Source organism: Uloborus diversus, chromosome 10 (genome assembly GCF_026930045.1).
Source record: "Uloborus diversus isolate 005 chromosome 10, Udiv.v.3.1, whole genome shotgun sequence".
Lineage (NCBI taxonomy): Eukaryota > Metazoa > Arthropoda > Arachnida > Araneae > Uloboridae > Uloborus > Uloborus diversus.
The window spans coordinates 119,937,952-119,954,552 of record NC_072740.1 but is presented as its reverse complement, the minus strand read 5'-3'; the positions used below and the strand labels follow the sequence as shown (position 1 = coordinate 119,954,552).

Here is a 16,601-nt window from a genome sequence, read left to right as displayed (position 1 = left end):
CAGTTTTTGTGCATCCTCTTCGGAAACACTAAAAACAGTTTTTTTTCCCTTTTTTTAACTTAAAAACTATTTTTTTTTTCAAATGATATAGCAGTTTTAAATTCAAATACACAGTATAAGCACATGAAAACACGTTTAAAAAACAATTTCACCAAATGAGAGTGAAATGATTTTACCTATTTTATTCTAAAAAAGAGTGAAATAGCGGCTTTCCAAAACGGAAAGCAGCCACTCATTTAGGATATTAATTTAGTCTTAAAAAAGAGTGAAAAACACTTATCAAAAGGGAGTGAAATTAGCTTATCCAAAAGGAGTGAAAATAACCGCTCCGCAAAAGGAATGAAATTCACTCCTATAAGGAAAGTGCGTTTTCAATACTGGAAAGGAGTGAAAATTTACTCAGTCTGAGTTAAAATCGCTGGAATTTTTTAAGAGAGTAGGCTTTGACAGTCCTGGCGACATGTGGACGGTCATTATCCTGCTGGAATACAGCCCCTGGCAATCCTTGCAGGAAAGGAATAGCTCGGGGCTGTAAAACTTCATTTATGAATCGGGTACTCTTCAAATTGCCCACAATTCGTAGCAATTGTGATCGTCCATGATATGCTATGGCACCCCAGACCATAACTCCGGGTGTTCGTCCACTGTGGCGTTCGATAATGCACTCCGGAATGTGCCGTTCACCGGCATAGCGCCTGACACGAATTCGGCCATCATGGTGCCACAAATTGAAGCGGGATTCGTCAGAAAAGACGACCTGCTGCCACTCAGCACGCCAGCTCCTATGCACATCGGCCCATTGCAGTCGCAGGCGGCGATGGTTCTGCGTGAGAGGAATCCTGCATAAAGGAATCCTTGCGCGCAGCCCATGCTGCAGCAGACGTCTCCGAATTGATGAAGCAGACAATGAAACACATGTAGCTGTTGACCACTGTGCTGCCAGTTGTCTAGAAGTAGCTGTGCGGTCCGTCAGCGCCATACGCACCAGGTGTCTGTCATCGGGAGCTGACGTCACATTTCGGGGTCCACTCCCGAATTTCCGAGCTGTCCGACCCTCGTCCGTCTAGTGCTTCCAAACACGTATGGTTGTGCTGCTGTTACGCTGCACACGAGCGGCTACTGCACGATAAGACAATCCAGCTTCACGAAGGCCGACGATTCTGTCCTGTTCGAACTCCGAAATTTGCTCAAATTTCGCTTTCTTTCGTCGAAGAGGCATAGTCAAGATTCAGTTAACGTTTACTCTAGCATATAACCACCGATAATCATACACGCCTCGCTACAGCCGGCTATTTATATTCGGTTCGATCCGTCGTTCAGAAGGCGCTGCTCAGAAAACGCATGCGCTACCGGTCTACAATTCTAGTCATTTGCATATCATGCCCTACTTTACATTTCCTGCAATTTTCAGCTCACTCACGTAAGTCCTTTGTGGCGTTGCAATTTTCACAAACAGGATTGTAATATTCCTCTTTGCTGCCTCTCAGAGTGAATGCGGTCCAATGTTCCTGTGTAATTATTGGTTGTCAGGATGGATAGTATCAGCCTTCTTGATTTGTAAAAACAATTTAGAACTACCCTGTATATATTTCATAAAATACGTCTGTCACTGTTTAAAGAAATACTTTTTGCCTTTATTTTATGAAATTAAGTTATTTTTCATGCTTGGCGTTCAAAACGTTAAACCTTCTTTCCTAATTTTTCCTTTTTACGGAAAAGTAGGCTAAAAAAAGGCAACATTGCTCGTGCCTTATGCGTGTTGTATCATTTTGCTTTCTAACATAACGCCAATAGTCAATAATAATTTTAAATTGTTTATGATTTAATGAATACAACTTTTGCTCTGTATTGTTCTACCAACTTGTAGTTCCATTTTACGTTAGTAATTGCAAGTGGACTGATTGTAATACAATTCACGATATGTCTTGTGAATTTTATACAATGATTTATTGCGCTCTAAAACTTGAAATGCAATATCCCGAAATGAAGCGCAGTAAATCAAGGATACATGTCGTAAATTATCCCGTACTTGATTGCTGACAGCTGAATCCTGAGTCGCAGACGACGGACTTGTTTCAGGTGCAAGAGTTCAAGCTGATAAATGAGCCTATCGCGATTAAATAGACTAACTGATTTTTAAAATTTACTTATTTAGCTCTATAAGTATTTTATTAACCTATAGTACATTAATCTGCTAGTTTTTGATATTTCTAACCGCTCGACGGTAGAAAGATAACTCGGGTACGCAGTGAATTCCACGAACAAAACCATCTTCTTCAGCAGATTTCTCAACTAATGTCTTTGAAATTAATCGTTTTTACAATTGAATGGTTCCGTTATGCACCTGTCTGCGCATGCACCTCTTTCTATTTATGTTGGCTGTAAAGGCAAGCAGTTGGCCTTTAACTGTTAAATAAGCGTGTCTTATACTCCAGAAGAATCGCATTAGTACGTTTTTTGATGTTCACATATCGGTCGCTTCAGAACAAGAGTAGGATATCTTACTGTTGTTTATAAGGATTAGATGTTTTAATTAGAGCAACTGTAATAAGGCGACGTTATATGGCTGTGTATGTATATGTGTGTTCCTGATAATACTGTTTCAATTACATAAGTAAATAATTCATAAGTCAATGGAAATTTTCCTACTTTAATTAGCTAAATTTTGTGGAGAGCTCAAGAAATATAATTTTTTGGTTACATGCTCCCCTCCTCACCACTTAAGTAACAAAATAATCAGGTCACGACTTATGGATTAAGCATGGAATTTTCACGAAGAAAAGCATCATCAGGGGTTAAAGACTGAATATTTCATTTACATAAGAATAATTGAATCTCCTGCTCTTATAAGAAAATTCCACAAACTGTCTGATAAATATTTGGGGAACATGGGGCAAAGTGAAATGGCGGGGCGAAGTGAAAAGGTGAAATATTTTCTCTGCTTTCAGCTCCACCTATCTGGTATTATTTTAACTATATAGTACCATATGTAGTCGATTCCAGTCAGGAAAAAAATACCTCCGAAGATTAAAGCATTTGGTGATACAGGCAATTTTTAAAAAATGATACTCATATTGTAATATTTTGTTGTAAGTCACAACTTATTTTTGTTACTATAAAATGATGAAGTTAACGCTATTAACATTTTAAATATTAATTGAGACCTCCTAATATTCAATGCAGTATTAATTTAATTAATATTAATCTAACTTGTATTTTAAATAAATTGTACAATTAATCAAGTACATACGGGGCAAAGTGAAATAGTTTGTTTTCATTTACTTACTGCATTATTTAATATAAATCACTTACGTTTTAATTTATTAATTAATTCATTTACATTCCTTCATTTACCAATTCACTTATATTTATTCATTCATTCAGTTATTTTCTTATTCATTCTTTTACTCGCTCATTTATTTTTCTTCATGTATTAATTGATTTATTCATATTCTTATTCATTTAATCATTCAACCTTTTTTTACTAACTCTCTTAATCAAAAATACGTTTTATAATCGAATAAAAATATTTCATTAGGGTCAATCCATACAGGTTCGACGAATGGGTGCGCTCGACCCTTTTTAAATTTTTTGAAACTCATATCCCTAAAAGCTGCACATGAAAGATGTTTAAAACCACTTTTATTTTTTCCCTAAATTGGACCTTTGATTTTTTAGACGTCATCAAAAGTGATTTTCGTAGTCAAAAATGGGGCTTTTAGACCTTTGCATTTTGACCAAAATCTATTTGAATTACATTTATGTCAGTTAATTTTACGCATTGATGTTAAATTGCATAAGATGATAATCTTACATACTGAGTTACGTGGCTGTAACTTAATAATTAAAATAATGGCAACAGGTTAATGTAAAAATTTTACTTTTTTCAAAGGGTGATAACTCGCGTAGGGAACAGAAACGCAAAATGAAATATGGCAAGAACTAATCACTGGAGCCATGCTAATAAGAATATGTAACTGTAGCTTTGTGTTTTTTTACCCTTTATAGATTACAGCTCTCAAAAATCGGAAAAATGACATTTTTAGACCCCTGTAAACCAAAAGGGGGTCGAATTAAAAATAAAATTTCTTGGCCAATTGAATATTCCATTCAAGTGCTATACATGTTATATATATATTGTTTTGTATATTTGGTTTGTAAAAAAGATACAGGTCTTTGAAATTGAGCAATTGTGCTAGTTAATTCACACACTTAAACAGAAATAAAAAGTGAAAACTTCATTGCACCTTCTTAAATTACGTATATCGTGCTCTACATAGTATATTATACTGAAAAAACCTAGTGGTAAGTATAAAAATAAATATTTTGATTTGCTAACTTAGAAATATTTGGACATGAAAGAGTAGTTCATACTTGATTGACAGTTTAAGTAGTTAATTTATAGACTATCCTGATAATCTACACACACAAATTTTCAATACATATAAACATACTCTCTGTTCATTAACATATCTAAATTGCCTTAAACATATGCAAAAACATTATATATACAAAATTTAAATTTTAAAAAGTGCGTTTCATATTTTTTGTTTGAGTGTAGTTTTGAAAAAATTAACTCACCTAGTAGTCCTATGGTAACTAAAGTATATGGTAACTAAAGTATATGGCATAAATGGTATCAAGTATTTTAGAATGCTTTACCGAGGCACCTTCATTATTTGATACTTTGAAACTGTACCAGGACCAAGAGAATGACAGGGGTTCTAAATTTAGTGATCAGTACAAGCTATGTAATAACCTTTTTGACAATAATGGGCATTTTCTTTTGATATCCTTTTTAGTAATACACCATTCTTTATACCTATCGCTTTTCGGGGACAATAGTTTTACTGTGATAATATTTAAATAGGGTAACATAAAGCAGTGATTAAATTTTGTATTGGGAATTTTATTTGCAGAGTCAAACCTTTCTTTGCAGCATTTTTTCAGCTAGTTGAATATACTGAGTGCTCACAAGGATACATGCAAAGTTTAGTAGCAAAAATGCAAAAGGTATACATTTTTGTAGGAATTAAAATGTGCCTTCTAGTAGTTCTTTACAAGCTAGTCTTAGTAGTATCAATTCTTTTTACGGTTCCTCTGATTCCGTTGCATTGTCCATTATCATGTGATATTGCATAGAAATGCCATTCAGCTCTCAAGTTGACATCTGTTTCGTGATTACATAAATTAACAAAGTTCTTTCTATTTTTGTTACGTATTTGAGTAAAGTATTTCAGTACGCCACATACTGTGTCACCACAACTAGGTGAGTTCATTTTTTCAAAACTGCACTCAAACAAGAAATAAAAAACGCACTTTTTAAAATTTAAATTTTGTATACATAATGTTTTTGCATATTTTTAAGGCAATTTAGATATGTTATTGTACAGAGAATATGTTTGTATGTATCGAAAATTTGTGTGAGTAGATTATCAGTATAGTCTATAAATTAACTACAGTAAAATCCCTCTAATGCGGACACTAACGGGACAAATATTTTTGTCCGCAATAGAGAGGTGTCCGCAAGACAGGGTTAAATAAATATTAACAATAATAATGTTATTTGCATTGGAACAGGGAAATTTAAAATTGTCCGCATAAGAGGGATGTCCGCCTATGAGGGGTGTCCGTTAGGAGGGGTTTTACTGTACTTAAACTGCTAATCAAATATGAACTACTCATTCATGTCCAAATATTTCGAAGTTAGCAAATTAAAATAATTATTTTTGTACTTACCAATATGTTTTTTCAGTACAATATATTATATAGAGCACGATATACGTATTTTAAGAAAGTGCAATGAAGTTTTCACTTTTTATTTCTGGTTTAGTGTGTGAATTAACTAGCAAAAATTGCTCAATTTCAAAGACCTGTATCTTTTTTACAAACTTTTTTACAGGGGTCTAAAAATGTCATTTTTCCGATTTTTGAGGAGCTGTAATCTATAAAGGGTAAAAAAACATAAAGCAACAGTTACATATTCTTATTAGCAAGGCTCCAGTGATTAATCTTTTGTCACATTTCATTTTGTGTTTCCGTCCCCTACGCGAGTTATCACCCTCTGAATTAAGTAAAATTTCTACATTTGATCTTGAACTGTTGCCATTATGTTAATTATTAAGTTACAGCCACGTAACTCAGCATGTAAGACTATCATTTTATGCACTTTAACATCAAAGCGTAAAATTAACTGCCATAAATGTAATTCAAGGCTTCTTTGCATTTCATTGCTTCAATGAATTTTGAAGTTCAAGTTTCAATGAATTTTGCATTCATTGCTTCATTCAATTCAAGGCTTCTTTGCATTTTGGCCGAAATCTAAAGATTTCGGCCAAAATGCAAAGGTCTAAAAGTCCCCTTTTTGACTGCGAAAATCATATTTGATGACCTCTAAAAAATCAAAGGTCTAGTTTAGAGAAAAAATAAAAGTAGTTTTAAACATCTTTCATATGCAGCTTTTAGGATATGAGTTTCAAAAAAATTAAAAATGGTCGAGCGCACCCATCCGTCGAACCTGTATGGATTGACCCATTAGTAAAATATTTTATTTTTCACTTTGCCCCTTGAAAAAAAGTGAAAAATTTCCACTTTTTTTAAGACTCAAATTTACAGCCAAAAATAAAAAATAGTGTTTCGACGCAAGTTTTATTATAAAATAGAATGTTCTTTCTTTATGTGCTGTAATGTTCAAAACCAATTTCCGATTTGCTCATTTTGAAAAAGATCAGTCATTTTAACCATTTCACTTTGCCCCACACTCCCCTACTATTAAAACCTGTGCTCGTCTGTCTGTGTGTGCGTGTGTATAGCACTAACATCTTCGGACTGGCAACGTCTACAAGATCAATACTTGTAATTTTTGCTACAGGACCTCCGCGAAAAGCGCCTCTGCCCTGTCTCACCACTCTAATCCTTAAGGAGCAGGACACCCATTGCTAGGATGTCCTGAGGACATCCAGGGAGGTTCTGACACACTGTAGAGCATTAAAATCACCAGTTGTCCCCCGCTGCAGGCGGCATTGAGCCCCCGCAGGTGTCAAAGGGGGATGGCGAGCAAAACGAGCAGGGAATGGAGCCCCCTAGATTGAATAATTCCTTTTTAAATCATAATTAAGATGAAAATTAAATTAAAATGAATGCAATTGTTGAAGAAAATGGATCCCCCCCCCCCAAAAAAAAGCAGCACTAGAACGGCGATCAGTCCGTTCCGGCACAATAAATTTCTTCATTAAATATCCAAGAGCAACTTTATGCAAAATTATGTTTTCTGCAATGATGAGTAGTAAAAGTTATCTCTAGGATAAAACCGTTTGAAACTTTTTACCGCGTTTATTGGCTTTTTGAACCCGATTAGTTCAAAGGTCAGATATTTTCAGGCGAAAGATAGCAACTTAGTAACTCTTTAGCTGTTATCCGAGTCTACAACTGATAAGCTGTATCAAACGTGCTGATTCATTTATACTATCTCTCCTATTGTTTGTATTTATCAGAATTATCCTTGAAGACATCAGCGATAACATATTTGGTGTTAGAAATGATTATGAACTAGCTGACTCGTGGGAAGTATTCGCGCTTGGAATTTATAGCCCTGCTGTAAAAGTATCATGGAAGAACATTCTATGTAAAACTTCACCATCACATGGCAGGAAATTAACAAATTGAATAACTCACAAACTACATTGCGATAATGACATAAAAATGCATAATCTGTCATAGCTCAGAATCCTTAATGAAGTCTGAATCAAGGAGTCAAAAAAGAGAAGAGTATTCCCGCTGCATGTATACTTTAAAAATGCTATAACACCAGACCACTCGAATAGAGGATTGACTGTGGGATCATTCAGTTGTAAGCTGAATGCTCTATCAACTTAGCTACACGGTTTTCCCATCTTGACAACTGTAGCGGAAATTTGTAATCCATTAAAGGACCTCTTTTTAGATGGTTTTAAATACCAAATTAAAGAGAAGCGGTACATTTTTAGACCATTGGTCTATTTTTGCTCATTTGCCGGCAAGATAAGCTTAAAAATGAGGGGTAAATCATGGGATTTGGTAAAGGAATTAGGAAGATCTCGCGGACCGACAGAAAAACAGAGTGATTAATTAAATAATGTATAAGATAACATTTCTGCCGTGAGTAGGTAAACGGTAGTATCAGCAGAAATGAGTTTTCGAGATATTTGAAGAAATGTGTGTTTAATTTAATACTAATAATAGGAAAATGTTATAATTAGACTTTTTTTTTTCGTGCCTTTTTTTCAGCGGAAACCAAATATGCAAGCTTGTACAGTATAGCTAACGTACAATAGATGATAAAAATGCAAAAAAACTAAATAAATAAAACAAAAATGAAAAACCTGCAGTTACTGCCCTTTACCTGCAGTAGCGTAACTAGGTGTTGGCAGGAGTGGCTCTCGCCAGGGGCGCAGCAGCCCGGGGGGTGGACATTTCAACTGATTAAAAAAATATTTTTAAGATTTTTTTTTGTGACTATAAAATTTGAAAAGTGCTTTAAAAAATGAAAAAAAAAAGAAAAAAGAAAGAAAAAACCTCGCAAGAAAAAGTGCTAGAGACACATACGTAACATCTACTGAGAAGGAAAGTTGGGCATCATTGAAAAATATTCTAAAAAGAAAATGAGAAAAAAAAACTACAATGCTGCCTCCAATTTGTCGAATCAACTAATAAAAATGTTCAAAAAAAAATTTTTTTTGGAGGTCACAATGACCTTTGGTGGCTTTCCTAATGGGTGACCCTGGGGGGGGGGACGCAATTTCTTTAGTTCGCCAGGGGTGCTAGAACCCATAGTTACGCTACTGTTTACCTGCCCACGGCAGATTTATTAGTTATAGTGTATGGAGTTATTTAGTTCCTGAACAAATCATTACAAAACAATTGGATAGATATGTAATTGAAAATGAATTTTCCAAGAGGCAATCACTAGGCATTTGAAAAAAGGTAGACGATTACGAAGGAGGCAAGACAGTGTGAACATTAATTCAAATAATGAGCAAAGCTATGTAGAATTCAGCTCTAAAAATGACTTAATTGAGCACTTATAAGAAATACTATTATTTTTTGAATAAAAAGAACGCGCACTGCCCGTTAAATATGAGAAAGAAACGAAAAAATAATATATAATGGAAAAAAAGTATAACGTAGTTTAGAATTAATTGCAAAGTATTTTACATGCACTTGTCTGTGTTTATTTTGAAGTGCAGTATGAGCTGCACAATGTTGGTTTCTCACAAAAGCTTGTAATTTGAAGGCCCAAACTTAAGTTTTTGGGAGGGCGGAAATTTTCAATTAGCCGAATGGAACTCTAAATTTTGCCGTATGATAAAATACGGGTATGTACACGTAAGTGCATCAACTGAAGAAGGATATTCGAGCATTTAAATATTGGAATAATGACGTCAAATTTACCGAATCGTCAGACAAAATTTTCCGAACAACTATATTTTTGGGAGGTCACAGCGACCTTCCGTGGCATCCCATTGGAACGCTCTTGATTCCAAGGGATAAACCATGCGTGATTGGCTTCTGTACTATGTATGTTGGGGTTTGTTGGACCTTAATTCTTTAATATACAAGCTACTGGAAAGCTTCCCACCCGGAAAACAATCGAGTGCACAGTAATAAATAAAGTTAGGTAAATCTGTTTATCTTTCAAACTATTTCAAACAACACTCCTCAAAAGTGAAATTCCACTATGAAGAAGAAATATGCGCAGCATCATAAAAATCGCAGGAGCAATAGTGGTGTGATATGCAAATAATAAAAAAAGACAAAAAAGAGTAAAAAATAATCACTTTATTGATTATCTAATGCTTCCACTACTGGCTGTTATATAGGTTTCAATCCGGCGAAGCATGCTATCAATGAATCCATTACTGGTTTTTAGTGGTCACCTTAGCCAAACCACATCCACTGCTATGCTCAAATCATCAATGGTTTGTGACTGGTACTCGGTCAATGCCACGTCCAATGAGCTCGAAAAGATTCAGATTTGGAGAGGCTGCTCGCCAGAGCAGGATGTTGAATCCGGTCAGGCTGTTGCGAGTTAGCCGTGTGACATGCGGTCAGACATCGTCTTGCTGTAACAATGCGTTGAGGGCGGCCAGAAACAAGGACCGAACAACAGGCTCCGCAACACGTGTGACGTAACGGTCGGCTGTCAAACTGACATCAACTTGTACCAGAGGCGTCTACTGATAAAAAATAATGCCACCACGATCCTCGGGCAGGACCGCTGCGACAATCGGCGAAATGGGCTGGTTCGAAGCGTTAGCTTTGAGTTGTCGCCATATCCGTTGACGACTGTTATTTCGTCAAAAACAGAAGCGAGATTCATCACGAAATAACACTCGATGCCATTCGATGAGTGGTACGCTAACGCTGACATCACGCCAGCGTCTGGTCCTGTGTTGAGCAGCCAATGGTACCCCTGTGGCTGGTACAAATGCACGTTACTGCACCGGGTATCATGGCTTAAGGTGGCGTAATTTGTGAACACAAGACGTCCTTGGTGCACATTGACGGCAATTTGACAGCCAATCCCTACGACACACAAGTTGCGGAGCTTGTTCTTTTACCCTTGTCTCAGGCCGCCCTGATACGGTATTGCAGCAAGGCAATGCCAGACCGCATGTCGTACTGCGAACTTGTAACAGGTTGATCGGATTTAACATCCGTCCCTGGGCGACAGCATCTCCAGATTGAAATCTCATCGAGCACCTGTGCGATATCATTGGACCCGACATGAACAGAGGACCACTGGCACAAAACATTAATGATCTGCGCACAGCAGTGAATGTAAGCTTTGCTAAGGTTATCTCAAGAAACGATCAATGATCTCATTGACAGCAGTCCACGACGGATTGAGGCCTATATTGCTTCCGGAGGTAGGCACGGTTCTAAATATAGCAGTCAATTTTTAATGATTGTATCTGTTTTTAATCATTCGTTCTCATCACTATCGCTCCTGCAATTTTCATGGCACTACGCCTATTCTTTCTTGGTGGTGTAATCTCACTTTTGAGGAGCGTTTATAGAGAAGCAGAAAGAGGGAACAAAGAGAGAGAGAGAATAACCTTTGACTCGGGGCGTTCGAAGACCATCATAATCAGGAGGAATAATGTCCTGCACTTCAAGACGGTGCGCGTTCGAATTCCTGAAAAAAATATACAAAATTAAGAAATTATAATTCTGGATAAGTTTTTGTTCTGTGGTGTATAAACTATTTTAATAAATTTATTAATTTTATTTTTACAATGTAGCCTAAGATGGGTGTGCCAAATAAGGTCATGTAGACCAACAATGTCGCCACCCTCCCTTTTCTATATGGGTAAACAAAAGTTCACTAGATCGTCATAATGATTATAAATATAAAATATTGAATAAACAAATAATAAAAAGCAAGAGCTGTAAAGAAGGTTGCTCTAGGATGTTTTTTTTTTTAAATACTGTTATAACAAAATTTCAAGTATTGTAATCTATTAATTTACTTTTGTACTTTGAATTGAAAACGCATAGAAAGAAATTATATTTTGATCATTTAACATGCATCTGGATAATTTAAACCATCGAGCAGTTAACTTGAAATATGTCTACTTACAATTAAAAGTGACTACTCATTCAAGAAAGTCAGATGAAAGCTTTAACCTTTCAAGCCATTTCTTAGTAAGCATTCAGAGAATTCTGGTGTAACCTTAAGCAGAAATTAGTGAGACGTTAAGCTATAGTTACATTACCATGATGTAACCGTCCACAAGCGATGTGTAACTTTACAACAGTTGTATCAGTTAAGTTACTCCAAAGCAGTGGAGGCAGCTAAGCTTTTAGTGTTAGGTCAAATTTTTTTAGTGTTAGGTGTTTTGTCTTCAGCACTGGCATGACCTCCCCAGATTGGTTCTCACCCAAACGAGGAGGAAATTAAATCTCTGGATATTGTAGTTTTGCAAGAATTGGAATTGCAGGTAGATAAGCTGTTTGGTGTTTGCTTAAAATTCTGCCTTAGCTTCGGTCATTTGCACTTTGAAGAACTTTCATGCTATTACTATAAATAGCTTGGAGTTGTTTTTTTTTTTTTTTGGAAGGTTTCTGATCTATTCCCGAAACATAACTAGATTTTATTAAGATAGTTTACAAAGATTTCAGGTTAATTTCAGAAAGGTAACTGACTTTTAGCGGGAAACTTTCTTGCTTTTTGCCAAATATATTTCTGGCAGAAATTAGGAACACTAGCTGCCTATTATTTTCTAGAAACGCTCCTAAACTTTTTTATTTGTGTCGTATAAAAACCACTTCAATCCATGAATTTTCAAAAGTTTTTTCTTTCGTTACTTGGTACTTCTTGGTCTATAATATTGCGCTAAGTAACTACTTGGAATGAATTCTTTCAATCCTTTCAAAAACCAACCTGCCAAAGATCATCCTGGATCTCAAAATAGGCTATGAGGCTGCCCATATAATAAATGTCATTTTTTTTCTCAACATTTTTGACTCCCCCCCCCCTTGTCAAAAAGCATAAAATTTTGATTCATTCATCCATCTTTATCACATGTCACGATATTTTTTCACCACTTTTTTTTAATGCGTCATGTCACACTTTAACCACTCTTTACCCCTTCATTCCCCTAGTCACAGTCACAATTTCACAACCCCCGCTCTTCATTAAAGCTCGACATCATTTGTGGAACAGCCCCGATATTTTTTAAGCAGCCATTTTGAAAAAGAAAAAAAATATATGGTTGAGAATTTAGATACCATCGAAAAGATAGAGCGTAAAATTGATTCCTAATATTATTTTAGTTTCTTAAAAATCATCCTAACATCTTAAAGTACGAAATAAGGAAGAATTTTAAAATTAAGATGGAAGAATGAAAACTAGCTTTGAATCACGAGAATAGAGCAAAATTATTAACGAGTAAAATTTACTATTTAGATGATATGTGTGAATGCGGCTAATGGTTTCCCTTGGAAGTGTGTTTCATGACGTAAAAATACTACCTAGTGCCAATTTGGTAAACGATACGTATGAGTACGGCGAATACTTTGCACTGGAACTGTTTCCCTTGACATAAAATTGTTTCCAAACGTCAATTTATTAAACGATACGTATAAATTCGGCGAATACTTTCTATAGGAAGTGTTTTCCATGACGTAAAAAGTTTCCTAACGGCAATCACTTTTATGCAGCTAGTCTTTATAGAAATGAATTCTTCAAAGTGTAAAAATAAGATGCTTAAGCACTCTCAGAAATGGACTTTCAAATTTGACGAAATTTTCTTCGTTTTTGACGAAACCACTTCCAGGGATATGCTCCGAGCGAACATTTCGTCAAATTGAAGAAACTGCTTTTGTTAGTGGTTTGAGGATGCGAATTTCGTCAAATGTAACGAAATATTTCTTCATTCTAGTTTCGTCAAATTAACAATCATTTTCGTAGTTTTGAGAGCATTAGTTTCGTCAAATTAATTTCGTCATATATGAGGACGTTAATTTCGTAAATTTTTAAGAAAATTTATTTCCTTTTTTTTTTCCCCTTTCAGCACATTAGTTTTTTTTTTTTTTTTTTTTTGAGAATACAGTCGAACCTCGTTAATTCGAACACGCTTAAAACAAATAACTGCTGAAATGAACTTTTTTGCAATCCTTGTCTTATTGTTTATTGTTTTTTGGATAAAGCGAACTACGTTTTATAATAATCGATTTTAATGGTCCCTTTAAGTTCGTTATAACGAGGTTCGACTGTATTTTATAAGATTTGTGTGCGTGTGATCAAATCCTAACTTCAGAATCTTACCACCGTAGTTTCCCACTTTATTGCGTATAGTCACTTTCACAGGCCCGTCATTTACGGGGTCAGGGGGTGAATTGACCCCCCCCCCTCCCGTCTTGATTTTTGAACATTCATGTTTTTACACATGATTGGCCGTTGTTTTAGTTCGTTTTCTGTAAAATTTTTATTGAGTACGGGCTCTTTGTCATATTTGGGAAAAAATTGAAACAACAGGCCTGCAGCCCCCCCCCCATAAAAAAGACAAGTAATTGTTAAAAAAAGAGGCACATAAAATATGTCAAGCAAATTTTTATTTATGTAAAAATGCAAACAATCAACTTCTTAAAAAAGGTAAAACAAATCATTGCAGATTGAACTCCCCATGGTATCTAATTAACCCCCCACCCCATAATGGGGTTTTCCTTTAAAAAATCAAATTTTTGTCGGATATTTTCCAAATTTGGCACAGAGGTTCGTTATTTGAGGCTCTGGAATTCACACAAGGTCGTTTATGTCCCTCTATGTGGGGGGGAGGCAGACGACCCCGCATTGGGGGTTCTCCGTACTAAAAAAAGTTTTTTTCCGATCTTTTTTAAATTTGCCACACAGGTTCTTAGATGCTCAAGAATCACGCAGGGTAGTTTTCATCACTTTATAAGGGGAGGGGGGGGGGGTCCTTGAAAAAATCCAATTTTTGTCGGATCTTTCCAAAATTTGACACATAGGCTCTTTGATGCTCGGGGATTCACGCAGGGTGATTTTCGGCCTTCTATGGGGGGGGGGGCAACTCCTATAGTAGTTTTCCTACAAAAAATTCAGTTTTTGTTGAATCTTTCCGAATTTGGCTGAGTTTCGTTATTTGATGCTCAGGAATTCTCATAGGGTGGTTTTCTTTCCGCTATGGGGGGCAACCCCCATACGGGAGGGGTTCTTATAAAAAAACAGTTTTTATCATATCTTTTCCAAATTTGGAACAGAGGTCCTCTAATGCTCGGGAATTCACACATGGTAGTTTTCAACCCTCCATGATGGGGAGGGGGGAGCAACCGCAACCTCGCATTGGGGGTTCTCCTTATATAAAAAAAGTTTTTGTCCTATCTTTTCTAAATTTGCCATAGAGGTTCTTTGATGCTCAGGAATTCACGGAGGTTAGCTTTCGTCAATGTATAGGTGGAAGGGGGGGCAACCCCGATGGGGGTTTTCCTTGAAAAAAAAAATCGGTTTTTTGTCGAATCTTTCCAAAATTTGGCATAGAGGTTCGTTCATTGATGCTCAGGAATTCTCATAGGGTAGTTTTCGCCCCGCTATGGGGGACAACCACCAAATGAGGGGTTTTCTTACAAAAAACCAGTTTTATCATGTCTTTTCCAAAATTGTCACAGATGTCCTTTGACGCTCGGGAATTCCCGTTTTCGTCCCGCTATGGAGTGGGAAACCACGTGTGTGTATGTGGGGGGGGGGGGGGTTGTCTGATCTGTTCCAAATTTGGTACATTTGTCTTTTAATGTTTCGGAATTCTTAAGTGTAGTTTTCATCCCGCTATGTGTGGCAAATTTCATAGGAGTTTTCCTTATAAAAATCCAGTTTTCGTCGGATCTTTTCCAGATTCGGCCCAGATATCCTTTGATGCTGGAAATCCACATAGGATAGTTTCCCATGGGGTAGTATTCATATGGGGTACTACCCCATGTGATTAAAGAACCTATGTGCCAAATTAGAAAAAGATCTGACAAAAGCCTGGATTTTTGTAAGGAAAAACTTCCCTAATTGGGGAGGGGGATGCCCCTAAAGGGGAAAGAATATTTCAAACTGTTTGAACTACATCGCTACACCGCGATGCATCACGATGTAGAAATTCCTACATCGCCCTGCACCTACTGGGAATATAAAAGTGCTACTTCCTCAGCAGACATTGGGTTCTGGAAAAATAAATCATGTGCTACTTTTATGCACAGTTAGATCGATACATGCTCGAAAGAAAATTGCTGAGAAGTTTCTTCTTCATTGCATCGCATGAAAAAATTCCAGGAAAAAAAAAAGATTTTTATCCAACTTATACCACAAATTTCAAAGAAAAAGTACAGTAAAATGGACAACTTTAAGTTAGTACATATTTGTTCTAAAATTAGATACAGAAAATAAAATTAGATAATCTTAAGAAAAAGCTTACCTTTTTCTTTTTCCAATTAATTATTTGTTTTATTAATTTTGCTTGTATGTAGAATGTTTATTTGGCCAAATTTATGTTTAATACAGGAACTTTATTATTGCATGCATTTCATACTTCATACTTTGAAAACAATTCTCTGCCAAAATTGCAAAAGTTATTTGAAAATATAAATCTTAAAAGAATGTAGATGTGAAATAAATCTTTTGGTAAAATTAATTTAGTGTAATGTTTGTTAAATAATTATAAAAATATATCTTTGCTTTTTACCCCCAAGTTTTTATTTTTATTTCCAAACATGTGTAACATGAAATCAATGTATAATATACGAACATTTAGAATATTGTTATAATTATGAAAAAGTCTTCGTCTGTCCTTGTTCCGATTATCTCCGTGATGTTGGATCCATCCTAAAAAAGTTTTAAAAAGAGAATATATACATAATAAGTAAAGGTTCAAGTTCATGGGTGTATGCCCTCATGCACATGGATCTTTTTTCTATTCCGAGGAAAGTTTTATGATTAAATTCAGCAGTTTATTTCTGAAATAAAACATGTTTTCACGATATCTTTCAAAATCTGAGGGTTTTTTTTCTTAAGTTAAAATGCTACGATTCGCTTGTGACTTTGAAAAGCATCTGATTTAATT

At 35.8% G+C, this 16,601-nt stretch overlaps 1 protein-coding gene across 1 annotated transcript in view; it reads right to left on the bottom strand.

Annotated features, from left to right (window-relative positions):
- The window catches only part of LOC129231149 (glycine receptor subunit alphaZ1-like), a 69,415-nt gene that overhangs the window by 40,252 nt on the left and 12,562 nt on the right, over positions 1–16,601 (bottom strand). The window contains exon 2 of the mRNA XM_054865396.1: positions 11,097–11,176. Within this exon, the coding sequence (XP_054721371.1) occupies positions 11,097–11,176 (80 nt within the window). The remainder of the gene's footprint in view (positions 1–11,096; positions 11,177–16,601) is intronic.